Below are 23,586 nucleotides of genomic sequence, written 5' to 3' on the forward strand. Positions count from 1 at the left end.
ACTGAACTATCAAGTCTCCTCTGGTCTGGTAGGTATGCTACTAGCAGTTCTCATATTCTGTGTCTTGAGAGCCACCTGGTGGAAAGCAACTATAAGAAATACTTCTTGTGTAACTTTCAGGGGGCAAGAACTTTTCAGGACACAGTTAAGAATCCCTTTTCTGAAAGAGAGAACCACCAAGCCCCAGGGATTAGCTGTACAGCTACCTACCTGGTCCACCAGGGTGTTTAAAGCTTGATCTGAGTGAATAGACAGTGTTTGGAGTGGTAATGTCATGATTTTGCAAGACTGTTTCAGAGTAGCAGCTGTGTAAGTCTGTATTCGCAAAAAGAAAAAGGAGTACGTGTGGCACCTTAGAGACTAACAAATTTATTTGAGCATATGAAGTGAGCTATAGCTCACAAAAGCTTATGCTCAAATAAATTTGTTAGTCTCTAAGGTGCCACAAGTACTGAGTTTCTTTTAGCCCATCACAGTAATCCAATGTCAAAGTAACAAAGTGATGGATAACAGTGATAAGGTCCCTGCATCTGAAAGGAAAGGCTCAGATTTGACAAAAAGAGATGCTATCTGGGTCTCAAGGAGCAACACAGGATCTACTAGCACATCCCAGTTGTGTGTGTTACAAATGGCAGTGCCACTCCCTTAGTAAGATTGCCACCATAAGGTTTTGTCTGTATAAGCAGGATGCACTGATTTAACTAAATCAATTTAAAATTCAAACCTTTGGTTAAAATGATGCAGATCGCCCAAATTCTGCAAACTCTACCAGTGTCTGTCTTCCACCTACCCACTAGTACTTCCTCCAGTCTTGTCTTGATTGAGTGGCAGCCATCTAGCCCTCATCCAAATGCCCAACCTCAGATAGCCCCTGGGTTGTTTGTTCCACTATTCCAGTTGGGTCATGTGATTTACTTTCATATACAGAACAGCAATTTAAGTTGTTGCTTTTTTAAATACCTGTCACTATTTTACTCTCTCAATTCAATCTCTCTCTCTCTTTCTGTGAGTTGCCTTCTTAAGTGCTATAAATAACTTAATTTGATGATTGAAAATAAGACTAAGAATCTGCTTTGGCATTCAAAAGCAATGGAAGTATAAATGTTTCAAAGAGGTTACTATTTTTAAAAAGTCAAATCGGGTTTATTTGAGTCACTTATAAGTCCCGACTTCCATAACTCTCAAACAACAATTTCTTCCAATCCTATTTTGCATCATCAAGTAATCAAGATATCACCACCCTGTCTTATTTTAACTCCTTTAGGTTTCTCTCTAACATTTGGAGCACAAAATTGTGAGGTTGTACAAAAACACAGAATTCCCTACAATTTCCTACAACTTTTCCACAAACAAGCAGCAACAACTACCCAGGGGTAAGATTTCCCAAAATTTTCTCCTGGTGCTGAACTAACATGGAGACTGAATCAGAACTTCCATGGTTTAAGTTACAACCTTAAAGTTGACCAGTTGCTTTGATGTGATTGCCTTTACTTAAACATCTGTACTGCCATTCAAGTCCCACCTAAAGTTGTAAACATTTTGAAAGTGAATTATTTAATTGGTTATTTGTCTTGGTACCCATTAGTTGTTTTAGTATGCATGTAGTTTATCTGACAGTTCTGACTACTCTTTAGGACCCATAGCTGTGCCAATTATTTAACATTTATAGATGAAAGATAAACCATGACAATTTTTGCTGAACTATTAAACAAAGGCTTCTTTCTGAGCAGATTACTAATCCCTGGAGTCATATCATGCAAAAAGGCAAATTAGCTCCTAGCACTGAACATTCTCTGCAATTTTTCCTAACTGCCAGGCATATGACCCAAATCACTTTTTCAGACGATATGAACGCTATTCCTCATCCTCCAAGAAGTCAAAAGCACTACTGCATGTTACAGATTCAATCTGGGCCAAATGCATGGAAATTTTAAAAATGTCATGCAATATTTGAGCGAGGGGAGAAAAGCAGTGGGAAGAAGAGATTTTTCCATCCTTCTAGTTTTTGGTGTTGCTAAAACAAATCTAAGTTAGAGTTGTAAACAAAAAGAAGTCACTTGTTAAGGAGCATGCCCTGCCTAAAAAGCATGACCTCAGATAAACTGCAGTCTCTGGAAATAGCAGAATGCTGGAGAACTGTGCCCCTTTCTTCTCCCCTCCTGAGGAATTTGATCTTAGAACTACCTGAGTTAATCAGCTAAACAAACAAGTTCATTTTTCTAAGATACTTCATGGAAGCTCACACTGTCTGATTTCAGGGTTTGGGGTTTACTCAGACTGTTCTCTACAAATTTTAGCTATTCCTGGCTATTGGTCGTTTCTTTTACAAAAAAGTTTGTCTTAATCCCCAGGAGAATGTCAAACTTCAAAGCTTAAACTATTCGATTTGGCACAGGCTTTCACAGAAAGCTACTTTCCCGCATACGGGATCTGTGTGGAACAGATTGTGATCATTTCAGGCAGGTCCCAGAGCGACGAGGCAGCTGCTCCTTGGCCTGGAGGGCACTCACCTGAAGGGTACAGGTAAAATCCTACCCCTTTAACAGCTATAAAATCCCCATGAGCGTTTGCTCAATGCCACAGCATCTAGTTTCAGAGTAGCAGCCGTGTTAGTCTGTATTCGCAAAAAGAAAAGGAGTACTTGTGGCACCTTAGAGACTAACAAATTTATTAGAGCATAAGCTTTCGTGAGCTACAGCTCACATGAAGTGAGCTGTAGCTCACGAAAGCTTATGCTCTAATAAATTTGTTAGTCTCTAAGGTGCCACAAGTACAGCATCTAGTGTCAATAACACGCTCAAGCCACCAAGGTCAAACATTTCCGGGACTGCTGAGTCCGATGCCATCAGGCAGAGGTTACGATGCTTGACTGAAAGGCGCTTGGAGACGCTTAACACGTCCCTGGACAACGGAAAAGATCACGCCCCGCACCGCGACAAGGTTCCACCTTTACTGCAACGACGCCACCCCAAGTCGGTGGCGTTTTCACCCCGGCACTTCCACCTGCCCGCCCCGCAACTTCAGCCGGGCCCGTCTGAGGTCCGGCCCGGCCCGGCGGGCGCTTTCTAGCGCCAGCGCTGCCAAGACGGCGGCTGTAGCCGGAACGCCGGAGCCCCGCGGAGGCGGCTGGAGCCCGGCCCGAACCCGCCTGGCGCGCTCGGCTCGCGCCCCGGGGGCGGGGGGGGGGGAGCGGGAGTGAAAAGCAACGGGCGGGGATTCAGACGCTCCGAGCCAGGCACAGCAGGGGCGCGGATCCGGCGAAGGGAGGGGGGCGCTGTCCGCAGCCGCCGCTCGGCCCACGCCCGCCCAGCGAGCGGGCCGCTCCGGGTGACAAGCAGAAGGGCCCTGACGGCAGCGGCAGTGCGAGACCCCCCCCCGGGCCGACCCAGTTCGTGGGGGTGGCGGGGGGGGGGAAGAGTTCTAGCGCCCCCCCCACCCCCCGAGGGTTACTCACTTTTAACCAGCTCCTCCCCGGCAAAGCCCGCAGCGCAGCTGGTTATCAGCGCACAGGGTCCCTCCACCGCCATCACTCCCCCTTCCCCGGCCGCCCGGTGCTTCCGCTTCCGCCCCAAAGCCCCGCCTCTTCCGGCCTGGTGAATGGTACCATCCGGGCAGGGGTAGAGCAGTGAATGACCTTCGCCCTGGAGGGGGTGGCCCAGGCCGGAGGGGCGGGGCGTCGCTGGTAGGGGCAGCCCGCGCGGGGGTGCCCAGAAGGCAGAAAGTTCCCGCCCGCGGCAGCCACATGGAATGTTCCTCCCGCGGCCGGGGATGGTACGGTCAGGCCAGCGCGTCCCGTTGCTAGGGCACGGTCACGTGCACCCTCATGCCCCCAGAGCGGGAGGCGGGAGCCGGGGCCGGAGCCTTGGGCGCCGATTAAGCGGGAGCTGCCATGGCCGATGTAGTCGGGACCGGAGAGGAGCTAGGAGCCATTTTGGTCCAGGTAGGTCACAACTGACCGACTCCCTCCTCCCCGCCCAGAGGTCTCGGGGGAGGGGGGGTGTTCAGCTGCCCTCCTTCCCAGGAGCCTTTGCGCCTTCGCCCCAGGCCAAACTCCCGTGAGCCTCTGAGGGGCCAGCCAGTCGTCGTCCCCCCCCTCCCCCCCCGGGCCGGGGACTGGGAGGCCGATGGGTCATGGCTGGGGGACAGCGCTGAATGGGGGGTAGAGGGCGGTTGACACTGGGGCAGGCAGCCAGGCCCCCATGGCGGCTGGGCAGGGGGTACCCCTGGGTGAGGAGCTAGGGGTGGTGCCGAGCCTGAGCTCGGTAGCTGTGTGGGTGGGCACCACAGCATGAGGAAGTCCCGAGCCCCCGGTGGTGGGAGGGTGGCACCACTGAATGGCAGGTGGATGGTGAGGTTAGGGCAGGGGGCTCAAACTTCATCGCACCGTGACCCCATCCTGATAACAAAAACTACTACACATCACCAGGAGGGGGGACTGAAGCCTGAGCCTGCCCGAGACCTGCCATCCTGGGGATTGGGGGAGCTAAAGCCGAAGGGCTTCAGCCCCAGGAGGGGGACCTGTAACCTGAGCCCTGCCACCCAGGGCTGAAGCCCTCAAACGAAGCATACATTAGAAAGTGGCAAGCTGTTGTTTCTATTGGAAAGAAAGCAGTCATAGTAAATAAAACTTTCTACAAGCTGTAGGTGGTAACAGTTGCTCTATAATTTAGGTTGTAATATAGTTTAATGCATATCCTTCACGGATCTCAAAGACTTTACAGACTGAGGACATGATCTGCTCAAATTGAAGTAAGTTTAAAACTTCTACTGTTTGCAGTGGAGGTAGGCTATTCAGATGAATGAAAGGAAGTGCAGAGAGATTAAGGGGATCACCCCAAAGACACACTGAGTTGATGGTAGCACTGGCAATGTTGTTGGTGAGGCGTATTCAATCAAACCTAGGTCCCACTGCAAGACTGTTTGATTGGACTCTAGGCTGAAAGGTACAAGAGCTAGTTTACAACCTTATCCATGTCATCTTCTCAAGCTGATCTCCTGTAATGGCTGGGCATGGGAAGGGGAGACAGTAGGGAATGTATTCACAAATGATCTGTTTATGAAAAGAAATACTGGCACAGGGGATGATGATTTTCTGGTAAACTGGAGGTAAGGACTTGTGATATAAAACCAGTCTGGATAAAGGAGACGCGGGGGCAGGGATTCTGGTACCCCCGGGATTCAAATTTTAACTACTTCACAAAGCCACTTGTACTCTAAACTCTGCGGCACAGGAATACGAGTAGAAAATATCACTTAGAATTTCAAACTGTCTCTGATTGGATGGGATTGCCTGTGGCCTCAGGTTTAGGAACATTATCTGAACTGGTGCTAACTTAGAACTCAAAGTCCTAACTCAGTAGGGGGATGGTATCCTGCCCATGTAGAGGGAGTGAGTTAATTTAATAAGTCTTTTCCATTTCTGATTACTTTGATCCAGTACAGTTCCTCAAGTGTTATTTTTCCCTTTGTGAATAGAAAATAAAATGCACTTATCCATGGTGGCTGCACTAGCTAGCATTTGGCTTGTAGGTGAAATTCAAGAGGTTGGTTAGCCAGGTTTCAGAGGAGGGGATGTGGGCCTTGCTGTGAATAATGGGATTGAATGATGGGAATCTATGACCCAGTGGGGAGTAAGGAAAATGGCTGTCCTTCAGATACATAAAATATAAGGGGATATTTTTTCTTTTTCAAGACTAAGATTCTACTTCTGTGAGGTGGCAGGGTGAAAGGAAAGCACCTTGAGTCATGAATTTCACAGCAAGTTGGCTGTGGTACTTGCACACAGAGGAGGGAAGGTGGATGGTCTGGGGAAACTTAATTATATAAATGTGTGTTATAATGTGTAGGAATATATTTAAATCATATGTGTATCTATAACGTATGTATCATTGACATTTTGCTTTTATGTTTTCTGTGTAATTATTGTTTGTCTGTCTTGTCTATTTAGATTTGTAAGTTCGGGCAAAGACTATCTCTTCCTAAACGTTAGTAAAGTTCTTAGCATAATGGGGCCTTGAATCTAGTTGGGATCTTTTAGTGTTACCACAGTACAAATAATCATAATCAGTGACAAAGACCTATGTGATCTTGATGCAAGCTACTTCAATGAATGCCTCTGCCTTTCAAAACTTTTGCAACACGTGCATGCCTCCCGAACTGTGCCAAGAGTGATGCTTGAATGGAACGGGGTCAGGGCCCCACTTGGTAGCAGGCCCTCACTTTTGAAGCTCTCTCTCTCAGGTGGCATTGTAAGATGTTGTTCAGGTTTTTGCACTAGCTGTCAGCTTCAGAAGTCCTTGGCAAGATTTCTCTGTGTCTCCTGTAAAATTGCAGGGCTGCAGCGGCTCACAAGGGTATTTGTGTCCTCTATTTAGGAAATGTTTTTGCTTTGAATTGAAACCATGTGAAGTACGCCATATGTTATGGTGATATTTGTGCATTATTGGTATAACAACATAATTTTGTAGGTTCAAGAAGACCTTCACCAGCTTAAGGACAAACTAACAAGCATCAACCTTGAACAACATGGAGAGGGTGTGGATGTTCACATTCTTGAAACAGCCATTGAAAGAACTGAAATTGGGCTGAGAGTAAGTAGATCCACAGTTCAAACAGAACAGGAAGAACTTGCCAATAGTGAAGTGTGTGTCAGTAATTCATTGTAAATACATGGGTCTAAATAGTTGCCTCTGTCTGTATTTCATTTCTGAATAGCAAGCAACAAGATGCGGTCTTTACTCCTGGCTTGAGTCAGGCCAGAATTCCTCTAGGTCTGAAAAGATTCTTGGTCCTTTCACTTTGAGACACAAATGGGCCTGCCTCTTTTTGACACCAACTGCCAGTGTCTCAGCATTACCCTTTAAAACAAGCTGTTTTACATTGGTACTGATGCTGAGGGGGACCAATGAGGTTCATGGTTCTGAAGGACTGCAAGGGTTATGACCAACCACTGCTTCCTCTGCAGCTTCTCCTTTTGGTGATGGAAATATCTTTCTTTCTTCATACTCCCAACAGTGAAGGTGAGTTGCCCACCTATTTTCCTAGAGGCGGCCTCCAGATTTTGACTCAGAGAGTGATTCCAGAGTGTCGTCCTATTCTACACATCGTAAGAGTCTACTTCCTCCATGTGCCTTGGTATCCATCCCACTGAGTTCCTATCTCATTACTTTATAATGCCCTTTCATAGCCATACTGGAGCCCCGGGGTTCCTTATTGGAAACACACTTCACATACACCATCCCAGAGAGAGAGTGTTTATTTGGAGGCAGAAAACAGCTCAGCTTTAAGAAACCCCTCTTGAGATTCAGCATCCTGAAGAACCCTCTGAGGAGGAACAACGTCAAGAGGAGGAGGACATCAGTCTGTGCCAGGATCGGTTACTGTCCCAATAAATGAGGTCCCTTTAGAACCTGAAAAAACTGGCAGATGCCAGCTACTATAGCCCCAACAGCCAAGAAAGCTGACAAAAGGTATTTTGTGTCTTCTGGGGGAGCTGTGTATCTGTATTCTTATCTTGTAGTAAGGCTTTCTTGTAGTAGCAGCTGCAAACAAAAAGAGCAGACAGCATCACTCTAAAATAGCCCTAACTGAAAGGGATCCAAAATGGTTGGACCTATTTGCTCATAAAAATTATTTATCTCCAAGTTTGCTGTTGAGAATCTGTAATTATCGAGCACTCGTAGAATGGTATGTTTTTTTTTCTCAACTACATTGAATTTGCAGACTTTATTGAGAAATTGCCACAAGATCATAGAGAACAGTTTCTGTAATTACTGAAGGTCAGTTAATAGCAAGTGTCTTTATGCGCATCTCTGGTTGCTGCAGATGCTACTTCATGTTCTGTGGCAGTACCAGTGATGATGCAGCGCTCATCCTGGCTCCAGACATCAGTAATCCCTAGAGAGGTCCAGTCCATGGTAGAGGATCTTCTGCTTGAGGGCCCCAGTTTATTCAGTAGGAAGACAGATGATGCCCTCTATGCTCTTTAAGAATTTCTGCACTACCTTTGGGTGCATACACAGCATGCATCCTTTTCACTGCAGATAAGTCCCAGACTTACTCAAGGCAGAGAACAACCCCCCAAGTTCCTTCTGTTACCAGAAACTCTGAGCTTCTTAGGAAGTGGCACAGATCTAGAGGGGTGGGGGAAAAAGATCAACAGCAACTACTATCACTTCACAGTCAAAATTTTCCAGTAAACAATCCTTCTGAGTTGTTGGGTGAGAGCTACAAACTGACCGTGACTCTGACTCCTCTTCCTCCTTCTCTAAAAGTCTTGGAAACCTCCTCTTCCTATTTTGGGGGTTATGAAACATTATGTCTAAGGCTACGATTTAGTCATGGCAGTCACGGATTCAGTGACTTTACCAGACCTCTGTGACTTCTTCAGCTATCAGCGGCTGGGGCTGGGGCTGGAGCCGAGGCCATGCTCCCCATATAGCCACGCGGCAGGGGCCGCTGCCGGAGCCATGTGCTCCTGCCCTGCAGCTTGTATGGTTATTTTTAGTAAAAGTCACAGTCTCCGTGAATTTTTGTTTGTTGCCCATGACCTGTCAGTGACTTTTACTAAAAATAATCGTGACAAAATCTTAGCCTTACTTATAACAGACCAGGATCTGAGAGATCATTACTTCGGATTATACAGTTCAGTTCTGTACTACACCTACCCACAACCCACCTTCCCAGTCCTTAACCCCTCTTACATGAGACTAGTCACCTCTTGGCTGAGCTCTCTCTCCTCTCTGAGCTGAAGAGGTTCCTTCACAACACAGAAGAAAATATTTCTGTTTCGAATACTACTTCATATCTAAGAAGAATGGCAGTTAGGGAACTATTCTGGACCTCAGAATGCTCAGCATGAATGTTCGGTGGGAGGGTCCTAGATTGAAAGTCTGCACCACAGTTAAACAAGTCGTTAGCTTGAGTCAGCTGGCATGGGTCAGCCACAGGAGTTTAATTGCAGTGTAGACAGAGCTAGCCTGCCTCAGGGGAAATTGGAGACCATGGTAGAATCTCCTTCCTTAGAGGTTTTTAAGGTCAGGCTTGACAAAGCCCTGGCTGGGATGATTTAACTGGGACTTGGTCCTGCTTTGAGCAGGGGGTTGGACTAGATGACCTTCTGGGGTCCCTTCCAACCCTGATATTCTATGATTCTATGATTCTATGATGCACCAAGCATTGTATCTCAAAGCCATGATAGTACTTTTTGGATGGTCAAAATCAACAGGCCTTGTGGCTTATGAAGTTATCCAAGATGTGCTATAATTACTCATAAATGTCCAGCCTGTCATTTCTTTTCAAGTAATTACAAGAGCCAGAATGTTAAGTTAATTGATCCAAGTGAATACGCTGAGTGTCCCTAACTCCCCTGTAATAATCTAAACTTGGTTTTTTTTCTCTAACAGAAACATGCTGAGAATTATTTAAATGCCATAAATAGAAGTGTATTGACTATTCCCTATACTGATGAAAAAGAAAGATACTCAGAACAGCACCCCAAATGGTAAGTAAAAATGGAAATGATTTTATTGTGGAAACTAATACAAGTAAATACTGTAAAACAGGGATTGGCAACCTTTGACCCGCGGCCCACCAGGGTAAGCCCTTGGCGGGCTGGGCCGGTTTGTTTACCTGCCGCATCTGCAGGTTCAGCCTCCCACTGACGGCCGCTCCAGGCCAATGAGGGCCACAGGAAGCCGTGGCCAGCACATTCCTCGGCCCGTGCCACTTTCTGCAGCCCTCATTGGCCAGGAGCAGTGAACTGCAGCCAGTGGGAGCTGCGATCGGCTGAACCTGCGGACGCGGCAGGTAAACAAACCGGCCCGGCCTGGTCCGCCAGGGGGCTTACCCTGGTGGGCCGCGGGCCAAAAGTTGCCGATCCCTGCTGTAAAAAGTTAACTTTCGCATTCAAATGGGGCACCCAAATAGTGGAATTTATATATTCCTACCAATGGAGGGAGACAGGAAAAAAACTTTATAATGTCAGATTCCTCTAAAAGGAATAGAAGCAGCTGAGTATTTAAGCCATCAGATGAAACACTTAACCTGGATGAGGTTAATAGATAAGTGCTCTCTTCTAATTCCAGAATCACATCTGGAGAAATACCTTGCATTGTTAAAATTGTATTGATTCATGGATTGCTCTTCTGTATTACATAAAATGTTGAAGAACAATATAAAAACAAAATGCAGTTCCACAGAGGTATATCAAGCTTTTCTGCTGACTCATAACTGCTATTTTTTCTGTTTTGTTATAAATGAATTTTAGTAAAACTACAGTAGCCAACCAGATGGAGGCAGTACAAGATTTGTAGGTAAAACAAGAGCAAATCTTGTAACTTTTATTATTTCTGTTTCTTTCTAAATTAGGAGGCTTCCTATTGGTGTTGCTCAGAAGCAGTTTATTTTTCCACGGGTGCCTGTTAAACCTCTGATTACCCAGCCGTGTGGCAGATCAGCAGCATCTATTTCTCCAGGTTTGCAGGTCTGAAATAACTTATTACTATTTTGACAAATAGACCCAAAGTAAATATTGTAGACTAGTGTCAAAAAGCTTACCTAGAATGCCTTGGGTCGGAGTGTGTTAAATATATGAAATTGCTTAGCAAATACTCCTGTAATTTATATTCTCTTAGCCCTCCTGTTCCAAACTCCACACAGAGTCACTTTAGGCCAGTATGGCCATTTGGTGGCTCAAGGTTTTAGAAAATTCTCAGAAGAATGAGCACTCCTCAGAGATGGGAGGCCCTTTTCCTGTCTTCAGAGCAAGGTAAGATCTTGGCCATAGAGGACTTCAAAACCCTCATGGAACCCTTTAAAAAGAGGCTGTTCAAGGCCAAGAAAAAGCCTGCGCCTTTTTTCCTTTTCACAGTGACATCAAAGAGATTGTTAGGGAATCCTGGAACAAGTTAGCTGCTTGTTCTGCTGTAAGCAGAGGTGAAAGTAAGCCGGTACGCCCTGGTACGGCATACCTCTTGCCGGTGCACCATACTGGGGCAGCCTGGCTTCCCCAGGGGGCAATTTAAAGGGCCTGGGGCTCCCAGCAGTGGCTGGAGCCCCAGGCTTTTTAAATTGCCTCCAGAGCCCCGCTGCTGGAGCCCTGGGGTAGCAGCTGAAGGGCTCCGGGGACTATTTAAAGGGCTGGGGCGGTAGAAGCAGAGGAGCCCTGGGCCCTAAGGTAGGGGCGGGGCTCCGGGGGCTATTTAAAGGGCCAGGGCTCCAGGTGCCTCTGCCGCCCCAGTCCTTTAAATAGCCGCCGGAGCCCCGCCGCTTCCCCAGGGCTCTGGCGGCTATTTAGAGGACCGAGGCAGCAGAAGCAGGGGAGCTGCGTGCCCTTTAAATAGAACCCGGAGCCCTGGGGTAGCGGGGGCTCTAGCTGTCTCTGGAGCCCCGGTTCTTTAAATAGCCGCTGGAGCCCTACCGCTACCTTAGGGCTCTCTGGCGGCTATTTAAAGGGCGAGGGCGGTAGAAAAGGAGAGCCCAGGGCCCTTTAAATAGCCCCCAGAGCCCCGGGCTGCTGCTGCTGCAACCCAGGTGGTGGTGGTGGGGCACTTACGTTACAGGGTGGGCTGGGGCTGATTCTGACCCCCTCAACCCTGCCCCTTCCACCCTAGGCCCCACCCCTTCCGGGGGCCAGAGCTGGCCCCAGCGTACCAGTAAGTCACTCGACTTACTTTCGCCCCTGGCTGTAAGGCTTCAGTCTATAGGCATGTGCTTAACTTTACTGCTGAAAGTTGAAATCAGTGGCACTAATACTAAGCATATGTATAAGTGTTTGGAGGATTGGGGCCTAAAATGGTGCCTTTTTTTTTTTACTTAAGAGATGCCACAAGCCCTGGGAACTCTTCTATGCATATTCATGGTGATCACCGTTGCAGAAAATTCAGCTCTCCCAATGGAAATATATTTGGCTGTTTTTTACAAGCAGAGATTTTGATTTTTTTTCCAGAAGTTGTTTTTTTTTTTGAAAAATTGTGATTAAAATTTTTGTTTTATTCTGAGTTGTCAATTTTAATTGGTTAGTTTAGTCAGACGGTGGTAATTTAAAAAAATTATTTTGGAAAAAAAAAATTTTTTTTTAAAATTCAGTGCCAAATTCAAAAAATAACATTTCTATAAGAATGAAGTATTTCTGAAATTTTCACAAATTTAAAAAAAAAATTTTGATAAGTTCTAGTCAGCATTGGGACCATAGGCTGAATAGTATCCTTTAGGCTATCCCCTAGTTATCTGGTATAATCCAGAGTTCTCAGGCTATTTTGAATTAGTTTTTTAAATTAGGGAAGCATCAAATGGGCTGAGAGAGGGCTGTTGGTAGGAGGAACTCTGTTGGATGCCAGAACTCTAACAACAAGGTAGGGAACACGGCTACTTGCAGGAATGAACCAAGGATTAGCAGCCCAGTTTTCATACTGCTGGATTGCTCTGCAGAAAATCAATTTATAAATTAAGACTAAAATTTCCCTTTTCACTGTAAATTGAGGAAATCTGATCTAGAAATCTTAAAGAAACAATGAATGTGGAACTCTATGACCTCCTGTTTGAAGAGGGATTGTTCAGGTTACAACTGCTCTTTAATTCTCCTGATTTCTTTCTGTTTTGATATGCAACCTTAACATTACTTTAATATGTCTCTGTGCACTAAAATCCCATCATTTACACTTTAAAAAGAATGTAAACTTTACACTTCTCTGGGGTTCTGTTGAACAGAACACCCACAAGACCATGCAATCTGGAATGGAAAAAAAGTGCTGATACAGAAAATGTTTTTTTAGAATCTTTTGGAAACAAAATACATTTTCCTAGAAAATGTTCAAGCACTCTGCTGTATAAAGACACTTGTGTCATGAAAAATTATCAAAGGCCAACTAGTGTATAATCGGAGTATAATCCATGGTCTTTCAACTGTTACATGCACGGGTGAACTTAATTTAGAGCAGGACACACACTACATCCTACCATGACTTTCCCTTGTGGGGGTTTGGAGCCCCATTGTCCTTTCATTTCTGATATCTGTGACATCTGCTTAAAAATGCATATCCATGGACACACAAGATAGCCCTAATTTCCCATTATGAAGTAAATGACAAACAGTGCTGTTTTGCCAGCTGTTCTCTATGCATGGCATGCTAACATAAAAGCTTTTATTATTAAATAGTTGTGAAATCCAGCTGGGAAATTACCACCTCTAATTCCCCACTTTCTGTCTTTTAAACTAGGTAATCCCCAGTTGCAACTATAAACTGTTTTTCCACATTAAAAACAATGTAAGGTGAACAGTTATCAGTTGTTAAGGGTACTTAAGCATCTACAGGCTTAGTTTATTTAACCTGTTGGTTAGAGAAATCAAGTTTCAAATATATATTGTAGATTCAGAGAGAAAAAAATAGTTCATATAGCATTATCTCTGGTTTGTGGTCAGTAGCAGGCTGCATGATGGTAGATATGGAGCGTAAGTTGTGCTTGCAGTAGTTAGCAGAAAACAAGATTACAATCAAATTAACATAGACTGTATTTTATATACAGATTGTTAGAGTTCTTGCCATATGCCAGATAGTCTCGCCACAGATGTGCTAGTATACTCTTGAAATTATTATTTACATGCAGGTACAGTATTTCTGAATCATAGCAACTGCAGGATGAGATTGTGCTAGCCCAGATAATATGGAAAATCAGGATGCATTGTCACCATTATCATTCTTGCTTGTTGTAATTGGGTTTGTTCTTCCAGGGAAGCCTGAGAGACTTACACATATATCTCCCACTAGGATTAATTGAGGTTGTCTCTTAAATCCCCTGCACAGCAATGGTAGTGAAGACCTTAGTGCGTCTATAGCTGGGTAGTTCAAACTTATTTAGAGAATCTGCTGGGTTGGAAAGACTTGAACTGATCCGTTTGTTTTTCTTTTCAAAAACTGTTTTACTTGTGGCGTCCTAAAGATGTAATGTGGGTTCCCTGTTCTCTCATTAGTATCAATGGGAGTTACAAAGGTAAATGAAGAAAATAGACGCTATAGTACTGTCAACTAGGTGCAAGCTGTTGATTGTTAGGGATAAGAACTGGTTTAAAGTAGACAAATATACTTTTTATTTCAAAGACTAATATGGTACAGTCAGTTTACAGGGTGGAGTTCACCCCTGGACAGTGGCCATGAACCACTTAAATCCTCAAAAATAAGCCTTATGTGGTGGACAGGATTGGTTGGCCCTCTATATGGGCTGAATTTCACCCAGTATGAGATGACATTTGTACTGAAGTAGAATGAGACTTGATTGTAACATACAAACTATACAGTTTATGAACCAGTATGTAGAAAGGAGAAATACACAGAACCTCCAGTAGTATGGAGTCCTTTAGCAACTGATCCACCGCCTGATGGCATAGGTAGACACATCTACACTGCTCTGGGTTGTCCCTTCTCATTTATCTGTTAGTAGTGGGGCCTATATGGTACTTCCCAGTTATCCTGACCAGAGCCAGTGGCACCAGGTGGGATGCCCCATTTTTCCCTATTGGCTCCTTCCCTTGGCTCCTGTTGTGTCCCAATTACCCCAAAGGCACTCTTTGAGCATCTTCCATTTCTCTGGCCAGTTTAAAAGTGACTGTGGCACACATCACCCATGATTTTTCTTACTAAAACTGGAATAAGTCCTGTATAGTACGTTTGCAGTGATTACCACTAGATTATTTGCTTGTTGTATGTGTGTAACATGCCAGTTGCCCTGTCCATCACATCCCCTTCTTGTGCACTGTGATGATAGAAGCTGGAGATACAGATGATAGAAGTTACAGAGAAATGGACCTATTAGATCATCCAGTCTACCTCCCTGCAAATGTAAGATTGTTCCCAACAGTACATTTACATTTAGAAAGTAGCTTTTTTCAGCTTTCTTAAGCATTTCATTTCTCATTATCCTGAGTGGGATTTGCCACTGGGAGATTTATCAGTTTACTGTCAGCCTGTGAATGGGGAGTTTACATTGTGAGTTTTTAATTGAAAAGGTCTTCAGAAAGAACCATTGCAAATTTTTTTCCAACCCTTGTTTAGTAGCACAAGCAGTTTGCTTGTTGTATAGCGGTGTGGTGTGGTAATAAAATTCAAAAACCAGTTGGAGAACACTTCAATCTCTCTGGTCACTCGATCACAGACCTAAGAGTGGCTATACTTCAACAAAAAAGCTTCAAAAACCAGTTGGAGAACACTTCAATCTCTCTGGTCACTCGATCACAGACCTAAGAGTGGCTATACTTCAACAAAAAAGCTTCAAAAACAGACTCCAACGAGAGACTGCTGAATTGGAATTAATTTGCAAACTGGATACAATTAACTTAGGCTTGAATAGAGACTGGGAATGGATGAGTCATTACACAAAGTAAAACTATTTCCCCATGGTATTTCTCCCTCCCACCCCACCCCCCACTGTTCCTCTGATATTCTTAGGTTTCAGAGTAGCAGCCGTGTTAGTCTGTATTCGCAAAAAGAAAAGGAGTACTTGTGGCACCTTAGAGACTAACAAATTTATTAGAGCATAAGCTTTCGTGAGCTACAGCTCACTTCATCGGATGCATTTGGTGGAAAAAACAGAGGAGAGATTTATATACACACACACAGAGAACATGAAACAATGGGTTTATCATACACACTGTAAGGAGAGTGATCACTTAAGATAAGCCATCACCAACAGCAGGGGGGGGGAAGGAGGAAAACCTTTCATGGTGACAAGCAGGTAGGCTAATTCCAGCAGTTAACAAGAATATCAGAGGAACAGTGGGGGGTGGGGTGGGAGGGAGAAATACCATGGGGAAATAGTTTTACTTTGTGTAATGACTCATCCATTCCCAGTCTCTATTCAAGCCTAAGTTAATTGTATCCAGTTTGCAAATTAATTCCAATTCAGCAGTCTCTCGTTGGAGTCTGTTTTTGAAGCTTTTTTGTTGAAGTATAGCCACTCTTAGGTCTGTGATCGAGTGACCAGAGAGATTGAAGTGTTCTCCAACTGGTTTTTGAATGTTATAATTCTTGACGTCTGATTTGTGTCCATTCATTCTTTTACGTAGAGACTGTCCAGTTTGGCCAATGTACATGGCAGAGGGGCATTGCTGGCACATGATGGCATATATCACATTGGTAGATGCACAGGTGAACGAGCCTCTGATAGTGTGGCTGATGTGATTAGGCCCTATGATGGTATCCCCTGAATAGATATGTGGACAGAGTTGGCAACGGGCTTTGTTGCAAGGATAGGTTCCTGGGTTAGTGGTTCTGTTGTGTGGTGTGTGGTTGCTGGTGAGTATTTGCTTCAGATTGGGGGGCTGTCTGTAAGCAAGGACTGGTCTGTCTCCCAAGATCTGAGAGAGCGATGGCTCGTCCTTCAGGATAGGTTGTAGATCCTTGATGATGCGTTGGAGGGGTTTTAGTTGGGGGCTGAAGGTGATGGCTAGTGGCGTTCTGTTGTTTTCTTTGTTGGGCCTGTCCTGTAGTAGGTGACTTCTGGGTACTCTTCTGGCTCTGTCAATCTGTTTCTTCACTTCAGCAGGTGGGTACTGTCGTTGTAGGAATGCATGATAGAGATCTTGTAGGTGTTTGTCTCTGTCTGAGGGGTTGGAGCAAATGCGGTTATATCGTAGCGCTTGGCTGTAGACAATGGATCGAGTGGTATGATCTGGATGAAAGCTAGAGGCATGTAGGTAGGAATAGCGGTCAGTAGGTTTCCGATACAGGGTGGTGTTTATGTGACCATCGCTTATTAGCACCGTAGTGTCCAGGAAGTGGATCTCTTGTGTGGACTGGTCCAGGCTGAGGTTGATGGTGGGATGGAAATTGTTGAAATCATGGTGGAATTCCTCAAGAGCTTCTTTTCCATGGGTCCAGATGATGAAGATGTCATCAATGTAGCGCAAGTAGAGTAGGGGCATTAGGGAACGAGAGCTGAGGAAGCGTTGTTCTAAGTCAGCCATAAAAATGTTGGCATACTGACACAAATCAGACGTCAAGAATTATAACATTCAAAAACCAGTTGGAGAACACTTCAATCTCTCTGGTCACTCGATCACAGACCTAAGAGTGGCTATACTTCAACAAAAAAGCTTCAAAAACAGACTCCAACGAGAGACTGCTGAATTGGAATTAATTTGCAAACTGGATACAATTAACTTAGGCTTGAATAGAGACTGGGAATGGATGAGTCATTACACAAAGTAAAACTATTTCCCCATGGTATTTCTCCCTCCCACCCCACCCCCCACTGTTCCTCTGATATTCTTGTTAACTGCTGGAATTAGCCTACCTGCTTGTCACCATGAAAGGTTTTCCTCCTTCCCCCCCCTGCTGTTGGTGATGGCTTATCTTAAGTGATCACTCTCCTTACAGTGTGTATGATAAACCCATTGTTTCATGTTCTCTGTGTGTGTGTATATAAATCTCTCCTCTGTTTTTTCCACCAAATGCATCCGATGAAGTGAGCTGTAGCTCACGAAAGCTTATGCTCTAATAAATTTGTTAGTCTCTAAGGTGCCACAAGTACTCCTTTTCTTTTTGCGAATACAGACTAACACGGCTGCTACTCTGAAAAAAATAAATACTGTGTCACAAAATCATTGTTGAGGTGAAAAATGAACTTTCTGCCTCTATGTAGACATCTAGGTAAAAGAGCAATTTGTGTAGATAATAACTTTTTTGCAAAAAGAAAAGGAGTACTTGTGGCACCTTAGAGACTAACAAATTTATTAGAGCATAAGCTTTCGTGAGCTACAGCTCACTTTTGTTTCTGTAAACCAAAGTTTGACAATCACATTTGATATGTTTGCTTGTAATTACTTTCAAAAGAAGAGGATATAAAGGTCAGAAAAATTCAAACATGTTTAGTTCTTCAATAAATAAAACAAATTGCAATCTTCTATTAGTTTAAGAGATCATTTTGAAGGTATTTTAAAACTTATATACAGATTTATTTTGTTTTTCAAAAATTGACACACCCATCAAGAGAATAAGCACACCCATCAAGGAGAAAATAGATCTTTGTGGCCAAAAATCCTGGCTTATTTTCTGTCCTGAACTGAATTTATTTACTTACTCTCAAGTGCCTATTCATTCAAGACTGATCCTGCACCCACCGAAATTAATAGGAAGACTCCTAGCGAGGGAGGAGAGGGTGGGGAGAATTGGACCAACTTTGAGTTTCAAGCTGTATTTTAATCCTTGCCTCTAAGTTTCTTTGCTTTCTATATGGTAATTTATTTCAATATATTTTCTGTTCAGCTACAGAAACTCAAGTGTTGCTTATGCCTGTAACTGATCTTAGTATTAAATGTTTGCTGTGTCTCTTGCATACCTTTTACTAAATCCGAGTATAGATTTATGGTGTAAAGATGTAGCTAGAATCCCTTATGGTGCTTGGAAACCTAGTTTGGAGTTTACCTTTGGTGACCCTGAGAGAAAAGTGTCAAACTTAACAGAGTGAGAGCATACCTTGCCTGTTTAGACATAGTATATACAGAGTTCAGTGGCTAAATCTTTCACTTGGATGGTGACAAGTAAATCCCAGGCTGGATTTTTAGTCCCATGATCCTCACTGGAATTTTTAATTTTTTAAAATTAGGAATGTTTTCTTTTGGCGAAATAGAGTAGATGTTCATTTGTAGATTGAATGATAGAAATTACATGCAACCTACATCACTCAAATGGATCAAACCTAATGTATAGTTTTCCTGAAATTTAACTAATGTATGAGGTGTAGCTCTAGAACTTTCAGGATATGTTAAATAAGTAGATCCAACAGAGTTTTGTGGAATGATCTTTGTGAATAGTTATTTTGACTTCTTCTGTATTAATTGTCAAATAATCGAATCACAAAAACATTTTTTCATTATTTATTTGTCCAGTTCAGTGGATTGTTGAATAACATTAATCAAATTATTTGAAATTTTCTTCCCATTTATTGATACATTTATTCATGAGCAATGTTTTTCATTATTCAATCACTCTTGTTTTTAAACATTTTAGTTTATGTAATAAATATATTTTGAGAATATGCATAGTATTCTTTTATGTCTTTGTTTCAGCACAAGCTTTCAATGAATGTGAAAATCATGTATGATCCAGGCGACACCAGTAATAGAGTTCTTTTAAAACAGAACTATGGAATCAGTTTGCCACTTATTAATAAGAGAAAATCAGCTCCTGTAAGTAATTTGTTTCAATACCCTTTTTATCATTATTGACCTTATTTTTAGTTTAGGTTTTCATATTATAACATTTTACATAAGTATATCTCGCCTTTTTCTCTCTCTTTTTTTTTTTTTTTTTTTTTGATACTTCGTAAGTATTACTAAGATCATTTTAACAGAACAACAATGCTGTCAAATACAGTACTACAGCGACACTGTGTTTAAAGGCCTCGATCCTGTGAAGACTTAAGCATGTGCTTATCTTTACACACTGTGATTAGTAAGTAGTCCAGTTAAGGAAATGGAAAGACTCTGGTTTTAGTGGATTTTAGATCAGTTCCTTTGTTAAGGAACTTTGAAGGAATAAACTCTATTTTCAAGCTTCTGAGAGCATAATATAAACAATGAGTTTTAAAAAAATATGAAAAATACACATACAGCCCTTGACATTTTGGTGTTATATTCTTCACTGACATTTTTTTCAAAAGTAACCCTAACAATAAAGTACTGTAATTCCAGAGAGAAGTGTCAGGGAACTAACGAAGAGAAGCTCTCTTATTTAAACTAGGGGATCAAAGAATCTTAAACATCCATAGCTTGATGAAATCTAAAGTTTGCAATAAAGAGAGAAACCCAGAAATACAACAAACTAATTATACAGACTTGTATGTTTTAGAAAAATTCTTAGAGTAATATTATAGTTTTCTTCACATAAATTGCTATCAAATCTTCTCTCCCCATCCCCCCCCCCCTTTTTTTTTTTGGTTTTGGTCCCTGCTGCTGCCTGATTGTGTACTTCCAATTCCAAATGAGGTGTGTGATTGACTGGTCAGTTCGTAACTCTGAGGTTCTACTGTAGTTATAATTCAGAGCCATAAAATTGTAGTACATAGAGTACCCATTCAAAACATTTCTGTTTAGCTGATGACCTTTCAAACATCAACAAATCAAATGCCTACTGTATTTCAGAACTTTGTTACCAAGAAAGAAAAAAGATAGCAAGATCACACTTCATACATGTCAAGAATACATTACCTGTGAGATGCAAAATGCCACCTCAGATACACTTAGTTGTATAAATGACATCACCTCGATACTATGATGATAGTGTCTTTGAAATATTTAAAATAGATTTTTTGGAATGTTTTGGAAGACTAGAATTCTCTTCAGTATTGTTTACTTCTCCTTATGTGAGATTGAGTTTTTGTAATATTGCCATTATTCTAAATAATCTTTCAGCTCCTCTACATACTGTGGTGTTATGTTTGGCCACCACATACAAAACAATTAGGTTTATATCATCCTTGTAGAACAACATTCTCTATTCCATGCTCACTCGGGCTATATTTGACAAGCTTGCTTTCTTCAGAGGAAACATATATTGGGGAAGAAGGAGAGAGAGGAAAGGTATCATCAGCTATGATGTCATTGCCTCTGTTGAAGAGGAGAGGCTTGTGAAAACAGATGTATTGACTATACACAGAATTGTATTACATATTAGACTTTGAGCTTTGTTAAACAATTTGGGTAGGGCTCAAGATGACTACCTAGGTCTTTGTTTTCTCAGAGCATGGTGTCAAAGTAACTAATCCCTCCCATCTAATTTGTGTAACTCGAGCAACATACATTATCAAAAACTTTCTTTCCGTTTTTGAAGTGTTCTGTTTATCCAAGATAGTTCTGTGTATGCTGAGCTGCAGAGGGTCTGAGATTTCATTTTCAATTGGCTTGATTCAGTTCCCATTGAGGATAATAGAAAGATTCTTCAGTGGAAGTTGTGTTAGACTCAGAGGCTGTTTACTCCATCTCTATTGACAGGAAGAAAAAAAAATAAAGTAAAACCACTTTGACCAGCTGGGTACAAGCACCTCGCTACTGCCACGGTAAAACCTACCCTCTTATTGGATGAAAATGGACATTTTGAAAAGAAGCGGCACAACTGTGTGAGACTAAAGTTTGACTCACAAATTTCTGCACCTCCACCACTGTCCTTCTTTTTAAATATTTGAATAAGCATTAACATGGTATTTTCCACCAATGTTGCTTTTATATTTAAGCTGCACAGACTTATTCCAAAGATCAATTACTCTCATAATTTCAATTCAGTGATGTGGACCACAGGGAAGTACATGCCCAGTGATCTAATCCAAAACACTCTTTTACAATTTAATTTATGTAATAGAAGCATTATGCAGCAAGCCCTGTGCCATACGCAGCATTCTAGGGTGTTTGGTTTTAAACAACATAAACAGCATCTGTGAATGGCACAGTTGTGGGCTGACACTTATAAAAAATGATTTTTGAACGTCATTGCCCAGACTAAGAGGTGATTTGCCTAACCCTGTGATATAGAGTTAATTAGAAAAAAAAAAACATCATGGCTAATGGCATTTTAAAACCACTCAAAAACAGAGGAATATTATTCTGCTGCAGAGAGTCATGTGTTTTGCCACTTTCACTGAAACATGTACTGATCGGTGAAAACTTCTTAATGTTGACTTAAATTACAAATTTTAGTCTAAATTAGAGAAGCTATTTGATACATACTAACAATTGCTAAGAAACTGTAGATAGCATATGGTTTTATATATAAAAATATGGCAGGGAGGTGGAATAACCAAACAGATATTTTCCATCTTCAACTTCTATAATTCTTCAATAGTGCTACTTAACCAGTAGCCTTTTAAAAGGTTTTTTTTTAAAAAAAAATCTCAGGATGTACTTTGTTTCATAAATTTTTTAGAAGATGTTTCAGTTGCTATTGAAACCTAATGCCAACAATTTGAAAGCATGAGGATTTTCATGGATTTTTTTTTTTTTTTCAAAAAACAGGCCTCAGAGGGTATGTCTACACTGCAATAAAAGACCTGTGGCATGGCTATGGCTGGCCCAGGTTCAGCTGACTTGGGCTTGCAAAACTATAACATTGCAGCGTAGGTGTTTGGGCTCGGGCTGGTTCAAGCCCCGCGAGCCCAAGTCAGCTGGCCCCGCCTCTGAGATTCTGTGCCATGGATTTCTTATCACAGAATACCTATACCTCTAGAGTGGGATTGTGGTTGCAATGTTATTCATAAGTGTCAACTATAATGAAACAAGTTACGACTGCTGCTCCATAATTAAATTCAGATACATAATTATGGAGCTGGGACTGAAACCATGATCCTCTAGTTTTAAAAATAAAGGTCTCTCTTTCTCTCTCTCTACCACTTTAGCTACAGAAAGACCTCGATTAGAAAAATCCTTATTCTCTCCAAAATGTAACCAGTCAGTAGAGGGCAAAATGCCTGTAGACACACAGTTCCTGAACTTGCTCCCACTGAGGTTGATGGCAAAAGAACTCCTATTAAAATAATTGGGAGCTGAATTTGGACCAAAAGTATCCACAGCAAAAAATGATCATAATTTTGCTTAATTGTAACCTATATTCTTCAAAGATAGCCAGCATCTGAGTATGCAAGGAAAGTTAACCATTTGGAAGGTTTGAAGTGCTATTAACAAACTGGCTTTGAGGTAAAAGGAGACAAAAGTTATTAGACAAATCAATTTCAAATTAGGATATAATTTTTTGTCGTGACCTGTAACTTAAAAACAGTTTGACAGATTTTCTTCAAACCATGGAACCATTGTTCTTTGAAAGAAGAGTGAATGTGGCAACTTTCCAAGTCAGTAGCTGATCTTGAATTTTTATGATGATAGCCGAGTGCAAGCTTTACCTGTGGAGCAGCTACTGCCTCGCCATAGTTTTGTTATTATGTTGCCTCAACTTCTATTTGTCTGATCAGCGTTAGCACTCTTCCTCTATCATAACATTCCATACATATCTAAAACCAAGTAAAAATATAGTCCCATTTAAAACAAAAGAGGTATTTTGGACATCACATTATTTGCCGAGTACGTTCTGGGCAACAAATGAAAAATGATGAGGCGATAACCATTAAAAATAGACACTTCCCATGGAGAATCTAGCAAAACAAAATGCTGATCTGAATTGCCACAAAAATAACTCTAACTGCTGTGACCTAAAAGAGATTCACAACTATATTTTGGGTTTTCCTAGGATCGCTGTGCTGCTAGAGAATTATACTGGCACTTTGGTCCCAGTTTCCATCTAAATAAATATATAATGTAATGTAAACTTAGAACCTTTTAATTTATTCATGAGGTATAATTTAATACTTTGATTTCTCGTTTTTATAAGTCACATTCATTGTTTTTCACTAATTTCCTCCAATTGCAGTGGTATCCATCACCGTTTCATTATTCACTCTTTTCCCGGTGTGTGTGTGTGTGTGTGTGTGTGTGTGTGTTGATGCTAATCTTATACTCTCTCACTAAAAGCATATATATTTCCACAATTATAAAGTAATGCTAAGTGTGGCAATTCTGTTAATTTCAAATGATTAGAAGGACAAGCAGAAGAA

At 42.2% G+C, this 23,586-nt stretch overlaps 2 protein-coding genes across 7 annotated transcripts in view; one reads left to right on the top strand and one right to left on the bottom strand.

Moving 5' to 3' along the window:
* AAGAB (alpha and gamma adaptin binding protein) overlaps window positions 1-3,619 on the bottom strand; it is a 28,252-nt gene extending 24,633 nt beyond the window's left edge. The window contains exon 1 of one of the 2 annotated variants that reach the window (XM_038418449.2): window positions 3,455-3,619. In XM_038418449.2, coding sequence (XP_038274377.1) covers window positions 3,455-3,527 — 73 coding nt within the window. In that variant the 5' untranslated portion in view covers window positions 3,528-3,619. The remainder of the gene's footprint in view (window positions 1-3,454) is intronic. The other variant, XM_038418450.2, reaches the window with a different exon arrangement.
* Window positions 3,540-23,586, top strand: part of IQCH (IQ motif containing H) — a 111,183-nt gene continuing 91,136 nt past the window's right edge. For 4 of the 5 annotated variants that reach the window (XR_005295192.2, XR_006274934.1, XM_038418447.2 and 1 more), the window contains exons 1-5: window positions 3,540-3,940; window positions 6,468-6,590; window positions 9,405-9,502; window positions 10,369-10,483; window positions 19,061-19,180. Coding sequence is in view for 3 of the 5 variants with exons in the window: in XM_038418447.2 (XP_038274375.1) it covers window positions 3,890-3,940; window positions 6,468-6,590; window positions 9,405-9,502; window positions 10,369-10,483; window positions 19,061-19,180 (507 nt within the window). In the remaining 2 variants the exon portion in view is untranslated. The remainder of the gene's footprint in view (window positions 3,941-6,467; window positions 6,591-9,404; window positions 9,503-10,368; window positions 10,484-19,060; window positions 19,181-23,586) is intronic. The other variant, XM_043494529.1, reaches the window with a different exon arrangement.

The sequence above is a fragment of the Dermochelys coriacea genome, chromosome 10 (genome assembly GCF_009764565.3).
Source record: "Dermochelys coriacea isolate rDerCor1 chromosome 10, rDerCor1.pri.v4, whole genome shotgun sequence".
In the NCBI taxonomy this organism is placed as follows: domain Eukaryota; kingdom Metazoa; phylum Chordata; order Testudines; family Dermochelyidae; genus Dermochelys; species Dermochelys coriacea.